General features: G+C 41.0%; 3 protein-coding genes and 1 long non-coding RNA gene across 8 annotated transcripts in view; 1 reads left to right on the top strand and 3 right to left on the bottom strand.

Annotated features, from left to right (window-relative positions):
• Nucleotides 1–1,958, bottom strand: part of LOC148403349 (uncharacterized) — a 43,813-nt gene extending 41,855 nt beyond the window's left edge. Inside the window, exon 1 of the mRNA XM_088371028.1 lies at nt 1,579–1,958. Coding sequence (XP_088227154.1) covers nt 1,579–1,602 — 24 coding nt within the window. The 5' untranslated portion in view covers nt 1,603–1,958. The remainder of the gene's footprint in view (nt 1–1,578) is intronic.
• The window catches only part of LOC148403348 (uncharacterized), a 42,697-nt gene extending 40,175 nt beyond the window's left edge, over nt 1–2,522 (top strand). Inside the window, exon 3 of the long non-coding RNA XR_015857493.1 lies at nt 1,834–2,522. This is a non-coding gene — a long non-coding RNA (uncharacterized LOC148403348). The remainder of the gene's footprint in view (nt 1–1,833) is intronic.
• A 454-nt stretch (nt 2,523–2,976) lies between these two features.
• LOC148403347 (class I histocompatibility antigen, F10 alpha chain-like) lies at nt 2,977–5,834 on the bottom strand. Of its 2 annotated transcripts, XM_088370797.1 has the most exons (7): nt 5,666–5,833; nt 4,482–4,745; nt 4,098–4,376; nt 3,668–3,976; nt 3,481–3,597; nt 3,391–3,408; nt 2,977–3,313 (listed from the first exon to the last, which is right to left on the bottom strand). In XM_088370797.1, exons 1-7 carry the CDS (start codon nt 5,724–5,726, stop codon nt 3,285–3,287), a joined length of 1,077 nt encoding a protein of 358 aa, XP_088226923.1. In that variant the 5' UTR covers nt 5,727–5,833; the 3' UTR covers nt 2,977–3,284. The 2 variants fall into 2 exon arrangements, with proteins under 2 accessions (XP_088226923.1, XP_088226915.1); XM_088370789.1 differs by having other exon boundaries at nt 3,391–3,597; nt 5,666–5,834.
• A 4,029-nt stretch (nt 5,835–9,863) lies between these two features.
• LOC148403346 (BOLA class I histocompatibility antigen, alpha chain BL3-6-like) lies at nt 9,864–21,821 on the bottom strand. Of its 4 annotated transcripts, none has more exons than XM_088370894.1 (7): nt 21,667–21,821; nt 12,806–13,069; nt 12,422–12,700; nt 11,983–12,291; nt 11,802–11,912; nt 11,712–11,729; nt 9,864–11,634 (listed from the first exon to the last, which is right to left on the bottom strand). In XM_088370894.1, the coding sequence occupies exons 1-7, from the start codon at nt 21,725–21,727 to the stop codon at nt 11,606–11,608; spliced, it is 1,071 nt and encodes a 356-aa protein (XP_088227020.1). In that variant the 5' UTR covers nt 21,728–21,821; the 3' UTR covers nt 9,864–11,605. The 4 variants fall into 4 exon arrangements, with proteins under 4 accessions (XP_088227020.1, XP_088227010.1, XP_088227000.1 ...); XM_088370884.1 differs by lacking the exon at nt 21,667–21,821 and adding an exon at nt 14,077–14,248; XM_088370874.1 differs by lacking the exon at nt 21,667–21,821 and adding an exon at nt 14,077–14,248 and having other exon boundaries at nt 11,712–11,912.
• Between the last annotated feature and the right edge of the window lie 1,112 nt (nt 21,822–22,933).

The raw sequence follows: 22,933 nt of genomic DNA, 5'->3' as shown, positions 1-22,933 counted from the left end.
ATGGATCAGAAACATGGAGGACCACCAAACACATCACCGCCAAACTGCAAACCTTCACAAACCACTGCCTAAGACGCATCCTCAGGATCTTCTGGCCCAACCGCATCAGCAACACCAGCCTATGGGACCGCACCAAACAAGAAACAATAGAGATACAGGCTTTGAGGAGGAAGTGGAGCTGGATAGGACATACCCTGAGAAAAACAACATGGCTAAAACCAAGCAGGCGTTTACATGGAACCCACAAGGCAAACGAAGCAGAGGGAGACCCAAAAACATCTGGAGAAGGAGCACAGAGCTGGATGTCAAGAAGATGGGACTGTCGTGGAAACAGCTGGAGAAAATGACACAAGACAGACGAGGGTGGAAACTCTTCATCGATGGCCTATCTTCTGAAAGGAATGCAAAGGCTTCAAGAAGAAAGAGAAGGAAGAAGTTTATTCTTATATTGTTTGTATTTATTTTCTGACTCTTTAGTTCTCGGTCTTATAAATTCTCTGTAAAGTGTATTTTTCTTTTTACAGGCATTTTGTAAGCCCTTTGTGATCCAGGGATGATCTCCATAATTTAGTTTCCTATTATTTACTGTGACAGGACAGTATTTGTCATATAACCTTTTGAAAATTGGCAAGAATTCCTCATATGCACAGTTAATGTTATTTTCATTGTATATAGTATCCCAGTTTTGTGACATTAAACCATTTTTCAATGCGTTTATTGTGTTTTAATTCTTCTGTATTCCAGTTTTTTGGCCGGTTGAGTCATTTTTTAGTTGTCATCAAAAACCATACAAACTGGCAAATGGTCACTGATGTCGCTGACTAATAACCCACTTATTGTGCTGTTTATAATGTCATTTGTGAATATATTATCAAAAAGAGTGGCACAGTGAGAAGTTATTCTGGTTGGTCTCGTGATTTTTGGATACAAGTTCAGGCTAGTTGTCAGTTGCTCATGGAAACCAGATGTGTCTGGTGCCAATGAGTCTACGTTCCTGGACCAAGGCCCAAACAATCCCGCACCAACCTGACCCGGTCACACTAGTGAGATATACATTGCATGATACCAGAATAAAAATGTTCCACACATTTCAATCTGTTGTTAACTACCATTGACATATCACCCTGACGTTTAATGTCTTTTCCACATAGATCGCAACTCCTCCGCCACCTTTGTTTGGTCCATCTATGTGTAGAAAGTCATATCCCTCCAGCTCAAAGTCCGCCCCTTTTACTGTGTTGATCCATGTTTCCATTATTGCAATCATGTTGAATGGGCGAGTAAAGTGATGAAGATAATCCTTAATGTTTGTGAAGTTGGCATACAGACTCCTACTGTTAATATGTAGAATGGACAGTTTGCTATCTTGATTGATTCCATTAAATTCTGTATAGTAACTGCAGTTATTGTTCATTGAGTTGAAGAGGTTATTATCCGGGTCTATATCATGTTCCATATCCAGTGAACTGTGGTCAGTGTATTGAAATGATTGTCGTGTTCATTAATCCTCGGAGTTATGTTCCTGCTGTCTTCAAGTGACTTCTTTCGGTGTGTGTCATGGTTGTGAGTGGAGTTTACCTTACAGTCCTGCAGGATGATCATTGGTATTGGTCCAGCTGTATCCCCTTGGACTGCAGGAAAGTAGCCACCTGTCGCTCCGTGGAGCTAACATCCAGATCACCGGGCTCCCCTCCCTCGTCAGCGGCCAATGGCCGGGCGATGATGGTCGGCAACCCTGCTTTCCAGGAAGGTGATTCTCTTTTCCTTTTCCTCATTCTGGATGCGGAGAGCTTTAAGCTCCTCAACCAGCTTAAGGAGAGCTTTCTGCTCCAGGCTGACAGCAGAGACTTCTTCAGTGAGGAAGTCCAACGCCTTTTTAATATCATCGACCTCCTCCACCGAAGAGAGGGGAGCCGCTGGTGCCTTCTTCGGACCCATGTTTGGGACGTGCTAGTTGTTTTTAGCGGTGTAGCAGGCAATTACAAGAAGGAGGGGGAGGGGCCTGTTTGTTGGCCGTGACTTGAAATGCAGAGCAGTTGAACATATGACAATCGATGATTTATTTGAATGCGTAACTGATGATGAAGAGTCTTTATTCCGAACATATTTCAAACATAAAAGGAGTGGAGAAATGAATACAAATCAAATACAATCAATAACACTTTAAAGTGCCAAATTTAAGTCACTGTGGAGCTGTATGTGGATTTAAAAAGCCAAATGATTGATTGATTGATTGATTGATTGATTGATTGATTGATTGATTGACACTTTCAACTTATTATCCTGTTTTATTTTTGCTTTTATGTAGCCATCCGCCATTTTTGAATTTTTTTTTAAACTGGTGGATATTTGGACTTTGCTTGAGTTCCTCACTTACACTGCTCCATAGTTTGACTCAGCGACTCAGCCTGTCATCTATTATAACCCCAAGAAATTTGTTTTCCTGCACCCTTTCAATTTCAATTCCATCGATTTCTATTCGTGCCTTCTTTTTTAATGAGATAAAGTATTGTATAAATATATTCCAATTGAAAAAAATCTATAACGACAGAACAAGAAGATTATATGGACAGCCGTAAGTGTCGACATTTCGCTTTATATTTATGAATTGAGTTATTTCTTGTCTGGTTTTGTATATATTTTCTCGTGAGGTGTTTAGTTTGTACTTGATGAAGTTTCTTGTTTTATTTTATTATTATGTGGAAGGGGGCAGGAACGATAAGATTTTCTTCAACTTGTTCCTTCTCAAGTATGTAAATATGCGTTTACTTGCTAAAGTTGAATTGTCTCTTGATCAAAATACACATAAAAAATAAAATAAAAATATCAAAAATAAACTCCACATGGACTTTTCTGTAAATAGGAATGTGTTTTGTATGTTTTTTTTAGAAGACAACAGAAAAAAGACGTGTTCTTTATGATACATTTCTTGCTTATCCTTGCTAAATTATATATCCAATACAGTGACCAGAAACCTCATTTCAAACATTTTTATAATGATACTCAAACTTGTATCAAATAGATCAGTAGCTCACTTAACAAAAAAGCACTTAAAAAAAAGCAACGCGTGATGCGGATATCACTTGTGGCATGTTGGCTCCCTCTAGCGGTATTTGGAAGAACTAGTGAAGTAAATACAATTAGAATTCACCGCACTTACTAAACCGTCGCACTTCAATTTGAAATAAGAAACATTTCCAAGTATTTCATACAGTTGTAATGTGATTCAATCAAGCGTGGCACCCAAGAAAAGAAGACATCCCTTCAACCTTAGTGGGGTTCATTCAATCCTTCTCAGAAGATGAGGTGCTGGCTGAGGGAGCATAAAAGAAAATACGTTCAAGGCATTGGCATTTTTTCAAAACAGCAAGCGAAAAACGTCTCACTTACAAGCTGGAGCGTAATTGGCTGAAATGGAAGAGAAGCGAGAGGAGATTAGGAATCGCCACAAACGGAGCCAACATTTGTGTCGTCGTTCACCTTGTTGGCTTTTGGGACGCTTGGCAAGGAACACCCCCATCGCCACCGCCACCGCCACCAAAGCCAGGACCACCAGCGGGACAGCGATGGCCACCGCCGTCTTCCTGTCTTCCTCTTCTTCACAAGGAAACGAGACACGTGAACGACTGTGGGCGTGACGCCGAGCCGTGTCCGACGCGTGGCTCACCCTGGATGCGCGCGTTGCTCAGGATGCTTTTGGCGTACAGCTTGGTGACCATCTCCTCCCGGACGCCATCCAGTTTGAACACGCATTCGTAGCGGCCCTCCGCGGCGGGCGTCAGCTCCACTTTCAGGTCGGCCGTGGTCTGGAAGGTTCCGTCGTGGTTGGGGAGGGTCTCCCCCATCTCCACGTCCTCGTGGATCTGCTCGCCGTCCTTCCTCCAAAAGAGGTCCGACGTCCTGGGGTAGAAACCCGTGGCGTGGCAGGTGATTGGAGAGGAAGGCGTCTTCTGCAGGAGAGACACCCTGGGAAGCTCTGCGCGCAAAGATGGAGAGAAGAGTGGAGGATGTGCATGGAGGAAAAGAAACAACTTGAAAGAGCGTCAAAGATGGACATTGCTTGAAAGACGCAGAGAAGGCGTGAGAGGACAATGTACCGGTTCTGGTCAGGAAGTCCCTCCCGTTGCTCACGTGCTTCTTCAACTCCGAAGGAAGCACCTCAGTGAAGAAATTCTTGCGGTATTGACTCCTCTCTTCCAATTGGTCCCACTTGAGTTTGGTGATGAAAGCTTGCGGATGTGCTGCGATCCAGCTCATCGTCTTCAGCTCAAATGATATGAAGTCTTCTCCATCGTAACTGACGTGGTCCCAACCATCAACCTCCCCAGTCTCATCATTCCATTCACAGCCTACCATCGTCTGAAACATGTGAACACCTGAAAGGATGGCGCACAAGATTCAGCGAGGACAATGATGAGAGAGAAGCCAGCAGTGACAAAAAAAGTGTCATTTGACGAGCAGAAGGTTGGACGTAAACAAACCTCCAGTTTGGTTGAAGCGCTTTTTAGCGATTTCAATGTTGACTTTGAAGGCCTGCGCATTTACAATACTGTTCGCCGTCTCTGTCTCCCAGTAGTGCGGATCATCTTCTGTGATTTTGCCCACCCAGTCTTGTGTCGCTTTTGCTTTCCTGTGGTTGCTGTCAAAGTGCACAATCTGAACGCCGTCAACATACGCGGCCTTCCAGTATTCTGGTAGATTTGCATCTTGAGAGGCCGTCAGGAAATAACTGAGCGTGTGAATGACTGGAAGACAAACACAAAAATGACACACATGATCAAATCAATCTTCATATTTTCAATGATTCTGCCTGCAGATGGAACTTTGCAGCACTTGAAATTGGAAATGTCATGTTTCTCCAAACGCGTTCTTCCGCACAAACTTGTCAAACTTGAATTTGACAACCTGCCTATGTTTTTTTCTTTCGGTTGTTAATATGTTCGATTTCAGTGTGACGCTCTAAGCGAGATATTCGATGCCCCTCAGCAGTGACTGACATCCACTGAGGAACGAAATCGAATGACGTAACTTTTGCCAACCTTCTTAATTTGTAAAAAAAAAAAAAAAAAATCCACTAATAATATGAGGCAATCCTTTTGTTCAGACAAGTGAAACACTTTTAGATGTTACCTGCTGACAGTTTCGATTGTGTCTCCCGTCTTCCTCACAGTCGAAACTGTCAGCAGGTAACATCTAAATAAATGTCACTTGTCTGAACAAAAGAACTGCCTTATATAATTTACGGAGACATGATAACTCTTATCGAAATAATAATGTAAGGAGGCTATACAATGTTTTTTTTCTGAAATATTAGACACAATTTTATTGCCATGACTGTGAAATGTTAATTATTAATTGCAAAGACTCCCCTGTACAACATTTCATTCTTGTGCCTCAGCTTTTCCATATTTCATCGATTGCATATTTATGCTGGGGCACATCACTTTGATTTGTGCCATTTTCAAGTTTTCCAACTTTATTACATTTATAATAATAGCAATGTATTCCCGTATGACTGTGACAAAACGGGCGTTCAAGTGAAAGAACTTAAAATGCGACGGTACAGACGAGTGGCGAAAACAAAAGCAATAAACAATAATGACTGCGTCACTTCCAAATCAAGAGCGTCAATCTTTAGGATAAGAAACCGAAAAGTCCTACTTACCAGGCGTCACGCTGTATATTTGCACAGCCAAAACAAATGCAAGTAAATTCATTCTAAACATCAAGTTGGTTTTCGATTTTCGTCAAGCAGGGTATTCGGTCAAAGTTGCGAGTCGTCGTCCAAGAGGCGAACGCGGAACAACAGCGAAGCGCTGGACGCGCTTCGATTACCTCTCAGGTAAGCCAATTGGAGTTCAGCCCAGCGATGACGTCACTCAGGACTGCCTGCAGCATGTGTTGTAACAAATAAATGAATAAATGAATAAACCGTGTGTTGCATGTTTGCTTCGAATATCGACATTTAAAAAATTATAAAATTGATATATTTACCAAAACAGCAACAAAAATAGTTTGTAATGAAAAAGAAAGAATGGTGCCCTTCCTTTTTTAAGACGTTATATTTGTAGTCAAGCACCTGCGTTGAAGTTAGATTTTTTCAGTTCGATATAGAAGTTAGATTTTATTATTTTTTTATTTCTTATATTGCAATGATTGGTCCCTTATGGAGATCTTTACTGTTTAAGAAGTTTCGTTTCGTTTCGTTTATTTCAAACGTGGAAAAAAAATTAGATTACTGTCCACAAATGAAAAGACAAGAAAAAATACATGCATATACATATATACACATACATACATACATACATACATACATACATACATACATACATACATACATACATACATACATACATACATACATACATACATACATACATACATACATACATACATACATACATACATACATACATACATACATACATACATACACATATACATACATACATAAACTAAAAGAGTAGCAATCAAGATACAACCACAAAGAAAACCATAAATCATATTCACATGCCTGAAAAGGAGTGGGAAGAAGTATAATTTATTTAATCCCCCGCCTTTTAATAATCCCTAAATACCCAGCCATAAATCATTTTGCCTCACTTATCCCAACAAAATACTAAATTACTAAATCCACCTGATGATCGCTAGAACACTAAACATATACCTACACAATATTAATACATACATATATCTCACACACAAACATTTAACATACATACATAGCTCAAATACAAAACAAAAATACCTGAATGATAAAAAAAAACAAAAAATAAAACAGCATGAACAACACAATGACAAACAAAAAGCAACAAAGAAACGTAAATAAATAAATACTAAGCACCCCATGATACTCAAACGCCCTCATTTCTGTACCTTGTAAAAATAATTTCTTCTTTATATCTTTTCTTTAAACTGATTGATGTTTGAACATTCCCTGAGCGTCCCCTCCAAAGTATTCCATGGCTTAACTCCACAAATTGAAATACAGAATGGTTTTTTTTGTAGTGCGGGCCTTTCTTATCCTGAAATCAAATGTTCCCCTTAAATGATGACCCCCTTCCCTTCCAGTGAAAAGATTCTGAATGTTAGTTGGCAACAGATTATTTTTTGCTTTGAAAAGTATTTGTGCTGTCCGGAATTCCACGATACCTTTTGAGTTTGATGAGTTTTGACTGTAAGAATAACGAATTTGCGTGATCCCTGTATCCTGCCCCATGAATGACCCGTATTGCTTTCTTTTGTAAAATAATAAGTGGATATATTGTGCTTATATAATTATGACCCCAGAGTTCTATACAGTACAGTATAAAGAAAAAACATAGCGAGGACTTGTGATCTCGCCAGAAAGATGAGTCGGCATCGAGTATTTGTCTCGGGTCCCCTGCCTGGGAGAGGCACTGATGAGAGGTTTAGTAGATTAGTCTCCCTTAATCGATGGATGGCTGGGTTCTGTAAAAAGCAGGGACTGTATTTTATAGATAACTGGTCCTCCTTCAGGGGCCGCCCCGACCTTCTGAGGAAGGACGGCCTTCACTCTTTCTAGGAATATAGATTACTGTTTGAGCCACTCATGACAGGTCACTTTAGATCAGGCCGGGGTCACAGGTGATTGGACCACCTGTTAGGATGGGTTTGGAGTCTGTTAAGTTAAAGTTAACTAGCGCTAGGCTAGACTCCCAGCATGCACATAGCTCCTCGTGTAGACTCGAGCGTGACAGTTTGAATAGTGCTACAGTACACGTAAACACACTAACGCTACCGCGCTAATAAACTTTTGAGAGGTGACGTCAGGCCTAGAGAACACAATCTTACTCGCATCTCGTGGAAAAATCCTTCGATAGATACGCACCCTGATCGACCGACGACACTTAAACTCGGTTTTATGAATATTAGATCGCTTCATACGAAAGCGGTCCTCGTTAATGACCTCATCACGGAACGTAATCTAAACGTTTTTGGTCTTTGCGAGACCTGGTTAAAACCGAATGAACTGCTGCCGCTCAACGAGGCCTCGCCTCCAAATTTTGTGAGCTCGCATGTGGCCCGTCCTCGAAGAAAGGGTGGGGGTGTCGCCGTCATCTCAAATTCCGAGCTTAGATTTAGGCCTCGTTCGATTAACGTATTTAAAACAAGGAAGTAAGGAAAAGTGCCAAACGGGACAAGAAAAACTACATTGAGGCGCTGGCTAAAGAAGCACAGGAAGCAGCAGCACAAAACAATCTCAAGGAACTTTACATGACCACCAGGAAACTAGCTGGGAAGTTCAGACAGAACAACACACAAATCCGGAATAAAGAGGAACGACTCCTCACCACCAAGGAGGAACAACACCTGTATTCCAGTTTTTTGGACCGGTTGAGTCATTTTTTAGTTGTCATCAAAAACCATACAAACTGGCAAATGGTCACTGATGTCGCTGACTAATAACCCACTTATTGTGCTGTTTATAATGTCATTTGTGAATATATTATCAATAAGAGTGGCACAGTGAGAAGTTATTCTGGTTGGTCTCGTGATTTTTGGATACAAGTTCATGCTAGTTGTCAGTTGCTCATGGAAACCAGATGTGTCTGGTGCCAATGAGTCTACGTTCCTGGACCAAGGCCCAAACAATCCCGCACCAACCTGACCCGGTCACACTAGTGAGATATACATTGCATGATACCAGAATAAAAATGTACCACACATTCCAATCTGTTGTTAACTACCATTGACATATCACCCTGACGTTTAATGTCTTTTCCACATAGATCGCAACTCCTCCGCCACCTTTGTTTGGTCCATCTATGTGCATAAAGTCATATCCCTCCAGCTCAAAGTCCGCCCCTTTTACTGTGTTGATGCATGTTTCCGTTATTGCAATCATGTTGAATGGGCGAGTAAAGTGATGAAGATAATCCTTAATGTTTGTGAAGTTGGCATACAGACTCCTACTGTTAATATGTAGAATGAACAGTTTGCTATCTTTATTGATTCCATTAAATTCAGTATAGTAACTGCAGTTATTGTTGATTGAGTTGAAGAAGTTGTTATCCGGGTCTATATCATGTTCCAAATCCAGTGAACTGTGGTCAGTGTATTGAAATGATTGTCGTGTTCACTAATCCTCGGAGTTATGTTCCTGTTGTCTTCAAGTGACTTCTTTCGGTGTGTCATGGTTGTGAGTGGCGTTTACCTTACAGTCCTGCAGGATGATCATTGGTATCGGTCCAGCTGTATCCCCTTGGACTGCAGGAAAGTAGCCACCTGTCACTCCGTGGAGCTAACATCCAGTTCACCGGGCTCACCTCCCTCGTCAGCGGCCAATGCTCGGGCGTATGACCGGGCTTTGATGTTGATGATCACATCGTTAATTCTGGTGTTCTGCTCCAGGTCGGCAACCCTGCTTTCCAGGAAGGTGATTCTCTTTTCCTTTTCCTCATTCTGGATGCGGAGAGCTTTAACCTCCTCAACCAGCTTAAGGAGAGCTTTCTGCTCCAGGCTGACAGCAGAGACTTCTTCGGTGAGGAAGTCCAACGCCTTTTTAATATCCTCGACCTCCTCCACCGAAGAGACGGGAGCCGCTGGTGCCTTCTTCGGACCCATGTTTGGGACGTGCTAGTTGTTTTTAGCGGTGTAGCAGGCAATTACAAGAAGGGAGGGGGGGGGGGGGGGGGGGGCTGTTTGCTGGCTGTGACTTGAAATGCAGAGCAGTTGAACGTATGACAATCGATGATTTATTTGAATGCGTAACTGATGATGATGAGTCTTTATTCCGACCATATTTCAAACATAAAAGGAGGGGGAAATGAATACAAATCAAATACAATCAATAACACTTTAAAGTGCTATATTTAAGTCACTGTGGAGCTGTATCAAAGTCAAAGTCAAAGTCACCTTTATTGTCAATTTCTCCACATGCCAAAGACACACAAAGAAACCAAAATTTGTATGTGGGTTTAAAAAGCAAAAGGATTGATTGATTAATTGATTGATATCTATTTCGAACATACTAACTAAAGTGTCATATGTAAGTCCGTACAACAAACAAACAATAAACCAACAAACTGGAAAAAATCAAACACAAAGAATGCTCGAAAAGGAGTAGGAAGAAGCATATCTTTTTAGATTCCTACCCCTTTCTCAATTTATCCGATAAACTAATGATTCAACGTATAAATCTACACACTTTCAATTCAATATTCTGTTTTATTTTTACTTTTATGTAGCCATTTGGCATTTTTAGTCCTTGTACCTGCTAAAAAACATATTTTTGAACATCTTTTAAATTGGTGGATATTTGGACTTTGCTTGAGTTCCTCACTTACACTGCTCCATAGTTTGACTCAGCGACTCAGCCGGTCATCTATTATAACCCCAAGAAATTTGTTTTCCTGCACCCTTTCAATTTCAGTTCCATCGATTTCAGTTCCATCAATTTCTATTCGTGCCTTTTCTTTTCAATGAGATAAAGTATTGTATAAATATACTCCAATTGAAAAAAATCTATAACGACAGAACAAGAAGACTATATGGACAGCCGTAAGTGTCGACATTTCGATCTACACACTTTCAATTCAATATTCTGTTTTATTTTTACTTTTATGTAGCCATTTGGCATTTTTAGTCCTTGTACCTGCTAAAAAACATATTTTTGAACATCTTTTAAATTGGTGGATATTTGGACTTTGCTTGAGTTCCTCACTTACACTGCTCCATAGTTTGACTAAGCCGGTCATCTATTATAACCCTAAGAAATTTGTTTTCCTGCACCCTTTCAATTTCAGTTCCATCAATTTCTATTCGTGCCTTCTCTTTTCAATGAGATAAAGTATTGTATAAATATATTCCAATTGAAAAAAATCTATAACGACAGAACAAGAAGATTATATGGACAGCCGTAAGTGTCGACATTTCGCTTTATATTTATGAAATGAGTTATTTCTTGTCTGGTTTTGTATATATTTTCTCGTGAGGTGTTTGGTTTGTACTTGATGAAGTTTTGCACTTATTATCTTGTTTTATTTTATTATTACGTGGAAGGGGGCAGGAACGATAAGATTTTCTTCAACTTGTTCCTTCTCAAGTATGTAAATATGCGTTTACTTGCTAAAGTTGAATTGTCTATTGATCAAAATACACATCAAAAATAAAATAAAAATATCAAAAATAAACTCCACATGGACTTTTCTGTAAATAGGAATGTGTTTTGTACGTTTTTTTTAGAAGACAGATAAAAAGACGTGTTCTTTATCATAGATTTCTTGCTTATCCTTGCTAAATTATATATCTAGTACAGTGACCAGAAACCTCATTTCAAACATTTTTATAATGATACTCACACTTGTATCAAATTAATCAGTAGCTCGCTTAACAAAAAAGCACTTAAAAAAAAAGCAACGCGTGATGCGGATATCACTTGTGGCATGTTGGCTCCCTCTAGCGGTATTTGGAAGAACTAGTGAAGTAAATTCAATTAGAATTCACTGCACTTGAAAAACTGTCGCACTTCAATTTGAAATAAGAAACATTTCCAAGTATTTCATACAGTTGGAATGTGATGATTCAATCAAGCGTGGCACCCAAAAAAAGAAGACATCCCTTCAACCTTAGTGGGGTTCATTCAATCCTTCTCAGAAGATGAGGTGCTGGCTGAGGGAGCATAAAAGAAAATACGTTCAAGGCATTGGCATTTTTTCAAAACAGGAAGAGCAAAACGTCTCACTTACAAGCTGGAGCGTAATTGGCTGAAATGGAAGAGAAGCGAGAGGAGATTAGGAATCGCCACAAACGGAGCCAACATTTGTGTCGTCGTTCACCTTGTTGGCTTTTGGGACGCTTGGCCAGGAACACCCCCACCGCCACCGCCACCAAAGCCAGGACCACCAGCGGGACAGCGATGGCCACCGCCGTCTTCCTGTCTTCCTCTTCTTCACAAGGAAACGAGACAGGTGAACGACTGTGGGCGTGACGCCGAGCCGTGACCGACGCGTGGCTCACCCTGGATGCGCGCGTTGCTCAGGATGCTTTTGGCGTACAGCTTGGTGACCATCTCCTCCCGGACGCCATCCAGCTTGAACACGCATTCGTAGCGGCCCTCCGCGGCGGGCGTCAGCTCCACTTTCAGGTCGGCCGTGGTCTGGAAGGTTCCGTCGTGGTTGGGGAGGGCCTCCCCCATCTCCACGTCCTCGTGGATCTGCTCGCCGTCCTTCCTCCAAAAGAGGTCCGACGTCCTGGGGTAGAAACCCGTGGCGTGGCAGGTGATTGGAGAGGAAGGCGTCTTCTGCAGCAGAGACACCCTGGGAAGCTCTGCGCGCAAAGATGGAGAGAAGAGTGGAGGATGTGCATGGAGGAAAAGAAACAAATTGAATGAGCGTCAAAGATGTTACATTGTGTGTGAGCTCGAAAGACGCAGAGAAGGCGTGAGAGGACAATGTACCGGTTCTGGTCAGGAAGTCCCTCCCGTTGCTCACGTGCTTCTTCAACCAAAATGGACACACCTCAGTGAATTCATTCTTTTTGACTTGATTGTACTCGTTGTTTTGGTCCCACTTGAGTTTGGTGATGAAAGCTTGCGGATGTGCTGCGATCCAGCTCATCGTCTTCAGCTCAAATGATATGAAGTCTTCTCCATCGTAACTGTGGTGCTCCCAACCATCAACCTCCCCAGTCTCATCATTCCATTCACAGCCCTGCATCACCTGAAGCATGTGAACACCTGAAAGGATGGCGCACAAGATTCAGCGAGGACGATGATCAGAGAGAAGCCAGCAGTGACAAAAAAAGTGTCATTTGACGAGCAGAAGGTTGGTTGTAAACAAACCTCCAGTTTGGTTGAAGCGCTTTTTAGCGATTTCAATGTTGACTTTGAAGGCCTGCTCAGCACCAATACTGTTCGCCGTATTTGTCTCCCAGTAGTGCGGATCATCTTCTGTGATTTTGTCCACCCAGTCATGTTTCACTCTCGTCTTCCTGTGGTTGCTGTCAAAGTGCACAGTCTGAACGCCGTCAACATACCCGGCCTCCCAGTACTCTGGTAGCTTTGCAACTTGAGAGCCCGTATAGAAATAATTGAGCGTGTGAATGACTGGAAGACAAACACAAAAATGACACACATGATCAAATCAATCTTCATATTTTCAATGATTCTGCCTGCAGATGGAACTTTGCAGCACTTGAAATTGGAAATGTCATGTTTCTGGAAACGCGTTCTTCCGCACAAACTTGTCAAACTCGAATTTGACAACCTGCCTATGTTTTTTTCTTTCGGTTGTTAATATGTTCAATTTCAGTGTGACACCCTAAGGGAGATATTCGATGCCCCTCAGCAGTGACTGACATCCACTGAGGAACGAAATCTAATGACGTAACTTTTGCCAACCTTCTTAATTTGTGAAAAAAAAAAAATCCACGAATGAGATGAGGCAATCCTATTGTTCAGACAAGTGAATCACTTTTAGATGTTACCTGTGTGTCTTGACATGCAGAGGAATTGACAATAAAGGAGACTTTGACTTTGCTGACAGGGGGGGGCGCTAGGAATTCACTGGGGAGCCAAGGGGGCGCTAGTCTGAAAAAGTTTGGGAACCACTTAGATTCTTCACTTAGATTATTTAGATTCTAAATAAATGTCACTTGTCTGAACAAAAGAACTGCCTTATATAATTTACGGAGACATGATGACTCTTATCGAAATAATAATGTAAGGAGGCTATACAATGTTTTTTTTTCTGAAATATTAGACACAATTTTATTGCCATGACTGTGAAATGTTAATTATTAATTGCAAAGACTCCCTTGTACAACATTTCATTCTTGTGCCTCGGCTTTTCCATATTTCATCGATTGCATATTTATGCTGGGGCACATCACTTTGATTTGTGCCATTTTCAAGTATTCCAACTTTATTACATTTCTAATAATAGCAATGTATTGCCGTATGACTGTGACAAAACGGGCGTTCAGGTGAAAGAACTTAAAGTAACGACGCAACAGACGAGTGGCGAAAACGAAAGCAATAAACAATAATGACTGCGTCACTTCCAAATCAAGAGCGTCAATCTTTAGGATAAGAAACCGAAAAGTCCAACTTACCAGGCGTCACGCTGTATATTTGCACAGCCAAAACAAAGAATGCAAGTAAATTCATTGTAAACATCAAGTTGTTTTTCGATTTTCGTCAAGCAGGCCATTCGGTCAAAGTTGCGACTTGTCGTCCAAGAGGCGAACGCAGAACAACAGCGAAGCGGATGAGGCGTTGCCATTACATCCCTCTTAAGCCAATCGGAATTCAGCCTGGCGATGACGTCACTCATTATGTTAATAAACTGGGTGTGGGGATGGCTGAGTGTCGTGGTACACTCCACTGTCTTGTTGTGTGCATGGAGCATGAGTTCGACTCCCGCATATGACTGTGCGTGTGCGTGCATCTTAAAAAAATCAATCAATCTATCTATCTATATAACTAATCCTCACCCCCCGTGGGTGGTCTCTTTTTCCCTTCAAGCTCGGGTCCTCTACCAGAGGCCTGGGAGGTTGAGGGTTCTACGCAGTATCTTTGCTGTTCCTAGTACTGCACTTTTCTGGACTGAGATGTCAGATGTTTTTCCTGGGATCTGTTTCAGCCACTCCTCCAGTTTGGGGGTTACTGCCCCTAGTGCTCCAATGACCACAGGTACCACTTCACTCTCCAGGCCTTCTCCAGCTCTTCTCTGAGCCCTTGAGATTTCTCAAGTTTCTCATGTTCCTTTTTCCTAATGTTGCCATCATTTGGAATGGCTATGTCAACCACAACGGCTTTCCTCTGCTCTTTGTCCACCACCACAATGTCCGGTTGGTTCGCCATTACCATTCTGTCTGTCTGGATCTGGAAGTCCCAGAGGATCTTGGCTTGGTCATTCTCTACCACCTTTGGAGGTGTTTCCCACTTGGATCTTGGGACTTCCAGTCCATACTCTGCACAGATGTTCCTGTACACGATTCCAGCTGCTTGGTTATGGCGCTCCATGTATGCTTTACCTGCCAGCATCTTACACCCTGCAGTTATGTGCTGGATTGTCTCAGGACCTTCTTTGCACAATCTACACCTGGGGTCTTGTCTGGTGTGGTAGATTTGGGCCTCTATTGCTCTGGTGCTCAAGGCCTGTTCTTGTGCAGCCAGGATCAGTGCCTCTGTGCTGTCCTTCAGACCAGCTCTTTCTAGCCATTGGTAGGATTTCTGGATATCAGCCACTTCAGCTATGTTTCGGTGGTACATCCCATGTAGGGGCTTGTCCTCCCATGATGGTCCCTCCAGCACCTCATCTTCCTTTGATGCCCATTGTCTGAGACATTCACTGAGCACGTGATCCATTGGGGCCTTATCCCTGATGTACTTATGGATCTTGGATGTTTCATCTTGGATAGTGGCTCTCACGCTCGCTAGTCCTCGGCCTCCTTCTTTACGGCTAGTGTACACTCTCAGGGTGCTGGACTTGGGGTGGAACCCTCCATGCATGGTTAGGAGCTTCCATGTCTTGATATCTGTGGTCTGTATATCCTCCTTTGGCCACCGTATGATTCCTGCAGGGTATCTGATTACTGGTAGGGCGTAGCTGTTAACGGCTAGGGACTTGTTCTTGCCGTTGAGCTGACTTCTTAGGACTTGCCTTACTCGATGGAGGTATTTGGCTGTGGCTGCTTTCCTTGTTTCCTCGTCAAGGTTGCCATTTGCCTGTGGAATTCCAAGGTATAGCCCGTCTTGTTGATTATTTGGCTGAGGGGGTTCAGTCCTATACAGAACAGCATTGGGGACAGACCGTCTCCTTGGTATATACCACATTTGATGGTCACGTGTGCAAGCGGCTTGCCATTGGCTTCAAGTGTGGTTTTCCACCGTCTCATCGAGTTGGCGATGAAGGTTCTCAGAGTCCCATTGATGTTGTACAGCCTCAAGCATTCAGTGATCCAAGTATGTGGCATTGAGTCATATGCTTTCTTGTAATCAATCCAGGCAGTGCTCAGGTTGGTACGTCTGGTTCTGCAGTCTTGGGTGACTGTTCTATCCAGCAGGAGCTGATGTTTTGCTCCTCTGGTATTTTTACCAATCCCTTTCTGAGCAGTGCTCACGTATTGATCCATGTGCCCGCTGATCTTATCGGATATTATGCCCGACATCAGCTTCCATGTTGTGGAGAGGCAGGTGATTGGCCGGTAGTTGGATGGGACTGTACCCTTTGAAGGATCCTTCTGGATCAGGATCGTACGCCCTTGGGTTAGCCATTCAGACACACACACACACACACACACACACACACACACACACACACACACACACACGTACATACATACATACATACATACATATACACACATAGATACACACATAAACTCAAAGAGTAGCAATCAAGATACAACCACAAAGGAAACCATAAATCAGGGGTGGGCAATTACTTTTTACAAGGGGCCACATGAAAAACCTGAGTTGTGGCTTTACCTTTCATTTCTGTGAAGAAATACTTGGCAGTCCATGTCTTGTTGAAAACACGGCGCTCCTTGTCAACTTTTCTTTTCTGAGGGTCAGCACACGTTTCTCGGGCAGCATTACTTTGCACTGTTCACCTTCACGCACAGCTCACATACACGGACGCTACACGGAAGTGCGACGCCTTTCAAAATAAAAGCGAAATAGTTGTATTGTACGTACGACACTAATTTTTATTTATTTTTTAAATTACGATTGGCCTCATGCGGGCCGGACAGGGACGCACAACGGGCCGGATGTGGCCCGCGGGCCGTAATTTGCCCAGGGTTGGAAGAGAAGTGATTTCAGAGCCTTCTTAAATTGGTGAGAAGAAAAGTCCCATAAAAATAGTGGCAACGAATTGTAAATCTTTGACCCTCTCTAGCCTATGAGATTTCCAGGACAATGATCCATCAATCATAATGCCAAGGAATCGTGTAGAACACATGTAGGGATGTTGTCAATATATGTTGCTGGCGATTTGTTAAATATATGAGATTTGAGACCAAAACGTATGACGTTTTTTTTTTTTTTTTTTTTAATATTAAGTCAACCGCAAGTTTACCAAGTTCTTCATTTACGACCCTTATAACGGTGTTGGGGTCTTTGTGAGAGTACAGGACGCTTGCGTCGTCTGCGAATAAAATTTCGGACAGTTTATCTGAGACATTTGACAGGTCGTTAATGTGTATCAAAAATAACAAAGGCCCAAGAATCGATCCTTGAGGCACTCCGGATTGCATATAAAGTATGGCAGAATTGGTTCCATTGTAGGATACAAACTGTTGTCTGTCTTGTCGATAACTCTTGAACCAGAGAAGCGCATTCTTTTTTTACTCCAATACGATACCGTTTTTGCAATTGAATATGGTGATTGACCGTGTCAAATGCCTTCAATAAATACCTATTGTGTTTTCCTTTCTATTCCTCGTACTATATATTTCATTTACTAAATGTAAGAGGGCCATGTAAGTTGTATGTTTTTCCTGAACCCATTACTGGTGTGTATATAAAATATTGTATTTGTTGAGATGTTCCATTAATCTACGGTAAACAAGTTTTTCAAGTATTTTTGATATAGCAGGCAAAACAGAAATAGGTCTATAATGATCGGAAATGGCTGGGTCATCGTCTTTATGAATTGGGACAATTTGGGCTATTTTGAGTTCAGAAGGAACTGTTCCTTGGTCTAATGAAAGGTTGAAAATATGAGTGAAAGGCTGTACAATATGTTCCTGGATGGTTTTCAATAATTCACGGTCAGTATTGTCACAACCTGGAGAAGAATCTTTCAGACTCGCGAGCGTCTTCCGAACCTCATCTTCAGAAACAGCTGAGAAATTCATATGGTCTAGGATAGGAGAATTCATGAATTCGAGGGGATTATGGTTACTATGTGAGATCTTTGAGGCCTGAGTAGGACCAACTTCTGAGATAAATGTCTTGAAATTGTTTCTTGAGGGTCAGAAATGAGCCCTCCTTTAGCCTTGAATTCTTTAGATAGTTTCTTGCTTTTTTTGTTTTTATTGAGGATACAGTTCATTGTTTTCCACAACATGTCATTTTTATGTTTAGTAAGCTCTTTGTTGCAATAATGTTGTCTAGCTCCTCTAATAATATGATTTAATTTGTTTCTATCGTTTTTCAATTGAGCATGATTAATTAGATTAAACGAATACTGAGCAGTAGGTACAGTGCAATCAGGTAAATATGAGGTGAGTTATACTATGCGGGATAAAATACATGAGGGATATGACTGGCTAAGTATTTACAATAAGGTGCAGTAGAACAAATATTTGCAGGCGGTACTAGAGTGCTAATTATAAATATAGGGTTATAAAATATATAGTGTGTCAGTATAACCAGATATGGACAGATATGGTGTTGGACGAAGAAGATATTGTTTGTACAATCTATGTTTAGTATTTACAGATTTGATGATGGCTGACGTTCTCCATGCTTTGAAGGGGTTATGATGAGGTTTGGAAGACACCAATCTAAACACAGCTTGAGAGATACATTGTGTGAGATTCTTGTGGGTCTACAGATTGAAGGGTATCGGTCCATGGATGCTTGCTGATCACTGACTTAAATTTAGCTGTGTTTGTGACATTAACTGTTCTCTTATATTTACAAGCTTTTGATGTTAGCTCAATGTGTTTCTTGGATATTATTAAGTTGGACAGCGATCAGCAACCTCCATGCACAGAACCCCTGATTTACAGCTTACACCCAACTCATTCGTAAAAAGATTGTCTATCAGAGCGGCGGACGTCTCCGTCACTCTGTTTGGAACTGATATCAATAAATTCCTTCGTTCGATTATTCTTCAGGTGCTCTATAATGTTAATATTTAAATCACCCATTAAATAACTTTTTTTTCCCCTTCTTTAGAAATTGTGTCAAGAACCTTAGCTAAGTCACTTTTGAAATCAGACAGGCTCGAGCTAGGTCATAGGTCGGCAACCCATCCCGGAGCCATGGGTTGCCGACCTATGACCTAGCCACATGTGACTCTTTCATCCTTCTGTTGTGGCTCCCTGTGACTTTGGAAAATAATCAGTATTTTATAAAAATTAAATTTTATTTTAGTTTGTTCATTTTAAAATATAATTCTGAATTTGAAGATTATGGTAAACTTGTAACATTAAAATTAAACCTTTTTAATTTTTTTACCGCCCAAAATATGCGTCACATCCGCCGATGTGCGACATTCGATTTCCTGGCGTCCCTCACGTCCGGCAGCCGGCGTTTTTCCAGCACACTACTATAAAAGTGACATAAATACATAACTATATATTAAGTGAAGTAGTCCGTTTTTTTAATTCAGGAGGACAACTGACAGAAGCAGACTGCGCATTTTTTTGGTTTGCATTGTTCGTTCAGTGCTGGTGGATAATATTTGGATAAGTTTGGATTTTTATCTCATAAATAAGAGGACAGGTGACTGCAGGCTGTTTGCATTTTTTGCTCAGTGGGTTGGGTAAGTTTGGATTTTTATTTCTTAAATACGAGGACTCAAATAGACACCGGGTATTTTATTTGAAATTAAGCATCAACCAAGTGTAAAATGCAGAAATAAAATTCTGTGTTCTCTGCAGCAGTTTGTTGATTTCATTTTCATAAATGCAATAGTTTTTTGTACATAGCATAATATATAGTACATGCATCATATATATAATGATGTCAAAATGGGTTGTGGCTCCAGGTGCTTTCTTTTTATTGGGGGGCGGTCCCAAATGGCTCTATGAGTAAAAAAGGTTGCCGACCCCTAAGCTAGGTGGTCTGTCGATACATGCGACAATGGACTGGTTCGTTTCAACAAAGACAGCTTCAGCAGAAGACACAAAATAGTTTTCAATGTCAGATCGCTCTTTAAATACCATGTTAGAGTTAAGCTATAAGGAGACGCCTCCCCCCCACTTGGTCATTTCTGTATCTATAAATATGGCTGTAGTTACTCAATTTATACAATTCAGCAGTGTCATCATTCCACCAAGTTTCAGTTAATCCAATTACTTTAAAAGAGAAATCAAGACTAGTCAAAAATAGAGCTAAAGTGCCATAAGTTGCCTTCCGGCTGCAAACATGAAAGTGAATGATGGAAAAATCACTGTTCATGCTTTGGTGGGTGACAGAGGATTTAAATTCATTCCCAGAATAGTAGTCAGATATACAAATAGAACCTAGAAAAACAGTTTGTGTCCGGGTCAGTATTATATCAAATGTTCGATGTCATGTTAACCTGTTAGGGAGAAAAAAAAAAGTTAAAAAAATAAATCATTGATATTTGGATACATGGATTCAGTCCTGCAGTGGCTTCCGTGGTTTGATTACCAGCCGGTCATAATTGATGACAGCATCGTTTCCATTCTCCCTGGCTTGTTTCATTGCAGGAATGAGGTCAGCTCTCTTTTTCCTGAACAGATCAGAGAAGTCCTCATTTACGTAAATTGAAGTGTTCTTAAGACGGGCTCTCGCTTTGGTCATGATGAGTTCTTTGTCTTTGTAGCTTCAGAATTTCACAACCATTGGCCTTGGTTTTCCAGTGTTCTGTTTCACAGATCCAGTAGAGTGGGCTCCTTCGATTTCAATAGAGTCAATTTTCAGTTTGGCGCACAAGAACTCTCTGACCTTCTGCTCACTGTCTGCCCAGGACTCAGAGGAACTGTCCTGTTGTAGACCATCAGTAATGACATTGTTTCGTCGACTCTGATTTTCTCTGTAGTCAATTTTGGAAATGATGTCATTGTTTTGATAGTTTGTAGACTGAGAAGGCAGAGCCTGCAGTTGTGTTTCAAGAGAGCCAACTTCCTTCTCAATCTCTCTCAGGTCATCAATTTGGCCTTGCGAAAACTGAAGACTAGATTTGACCTCCTGAAGCTCTTTCATGAGTCCGTCGATTCTTGCAGTTGTAGATTCCATGATCATCTTGGTGAAGTTCATGAAGGTTGCTTCTTGTCTGTTGAGCATTTCCACATAGAACTCCTTCTGTTCAGCCATCATCTCTTTCAATGCCTCCGCGGTGACAAAATCTCCATCACGACTGATGGTTTTTTTTGTTGCCCCGGGACATGTTGATCCGCTGGTTCGGGATGAGATGAACTTAGTGCAGTGGGATCCTTGAATATTCTCAGTCAGACTGCCTTTGTCTCTGGTTCAGGCTGGTCCAGCACAGCAGGTGTGTAGGCCGAGGAAGAGTGAATCCACCAAATATCAGGAATCACAGAAATCATCCACCAATGTTGTTTGCGTATGCTCTTTGCTACTTTATGAATCGTTGAATAGTCCTTTAAACTAAAAACATTACAATCCGTAGTATAGGGTTAGGGTTAAAAAAAATTATTGCCGTGACTGTGAAATGTTAATTATTAATTGCAAAGACTCCCCTGAACAACATTTCATTCTTGTGCGTAGGCTTTCCCACATTTCACCCATTGCATATTTATGCTGGGGCACATCACTTTGATTTGTGCCATTTTCAAGTTTTCCAACTTCATTACATTTCTAATAATAGCAATGCATTCCCGTATAACTCTGACAAAACGGGCGTTCAGGTGAAATAACTTAAAATGCCGACGGAACACACGAGTGGCGAAAACGAAAGCAATAAACAATAATGACTGCGTCACTTCCAAATCAAGAGCGTCAATCTTCAGGATAATAAAACGAAAAGTACTTACCAGGCGTCACGCTGTATATTTGCACAGCCAAAACAAATGCAAGTAAATTCATTCTAAACATCAAGTTGGTTTCCGATTTTCGTCAAGCAGGGTATTCGGTCAAAGTTGCAACTCGTTGTCCAAGAGGCGAACGCGGAAAAACAGCGAAGCGCATAACGCGCGTCGATTACGTCCCACGTCAGCCAATCGGAGTTCAGCCTGGCGATGACGTCACTCAGGACTGCTTGCAGTGTGTTGCAATGAATGAATGAATGAATGAATGAATGAATGGATGGATGGATGGATGGATGGATGGATGGATGGATGGATGGATGGATGGATGGATGGATGGATGGATGGATGGACGGACGGACGGACGGACAGATAGATAAATCGTGTGTTGCACGTTTGCTCCGAATATCGCCATTTAAAAAATTATAAAATTGATATATTTACCAAAACAGCAACAAAAATAGTTTGTAATGAAAAAGAAAGAATGGTGCCCTTCCTTTTTTAAGACGTTATATTTGTAGTCAAGCACCTGCGTTGAAGTTAGATTTTTTTTAGTTCGATATAAAAGTTAGATTTTATTAATTTTTTATTTCTTATATTGCAATGATTGGTCCCTTATGGAGATCTTTACTGTTTAAGAAGTTTCGTTTCGTTTCGTTTATTTCAAACGTGGAAAAAAAATTAGATTACTGTCCACAAATGAAAAGACAAGAAAAAATACATGCATATACATATATACACATACATACATACATACATACATACATACATACATACATACATACATACATACATACATACATACATACATACATACATACATTCATTCATTCATTCATTCATTCATTCATTCATTCATTCATACATTCATTCATACATACATACATACATACATACATACATACATACATACATAAACTAAAAGAGTAGCAATCAAGATATAACCACAAAGGAAACCATAAATCATATTCACATGCCTGAAAAGGAGTGGGAAGAAGTATAATTTATTTAATCCCCCGCCTTTTAATAATCCCTAAATACCCAGCCATAAATCATTTTGCCTCACTTATCCCAACAAAATACTAAATTACTAAATCCACCTGCTGATCGCTAGAACACTAAACATATACCTACACAATATTAATACATACATATATCTCACACACAAACATTTAACATACATACATAGCTCAAATACAAAACAAAAATACCTGAATGATAAAAAAAAAACAAAAAATAAAACAGCATGAACAACACAATGACAAACAAAAAGCAA

Source organism: Syngnathus floridae, chromosome 1, assembly GCF_059516105.1.
Source record: "Syngnathus floridae isolate MCC-2025c chromosome 1, RoL_Sflo_1.0, whole genome shotgun sequence".
Lineage (NCBI taxonomy): Eukaryota > Metazoa > Chordata > Actinopteri > Syngnathiformes > Syngnathidae > Syngnathus > Syngnathus floridae.
This window is presented reverse-complemented; position numbering and strand designations above follow the sequence as displayed.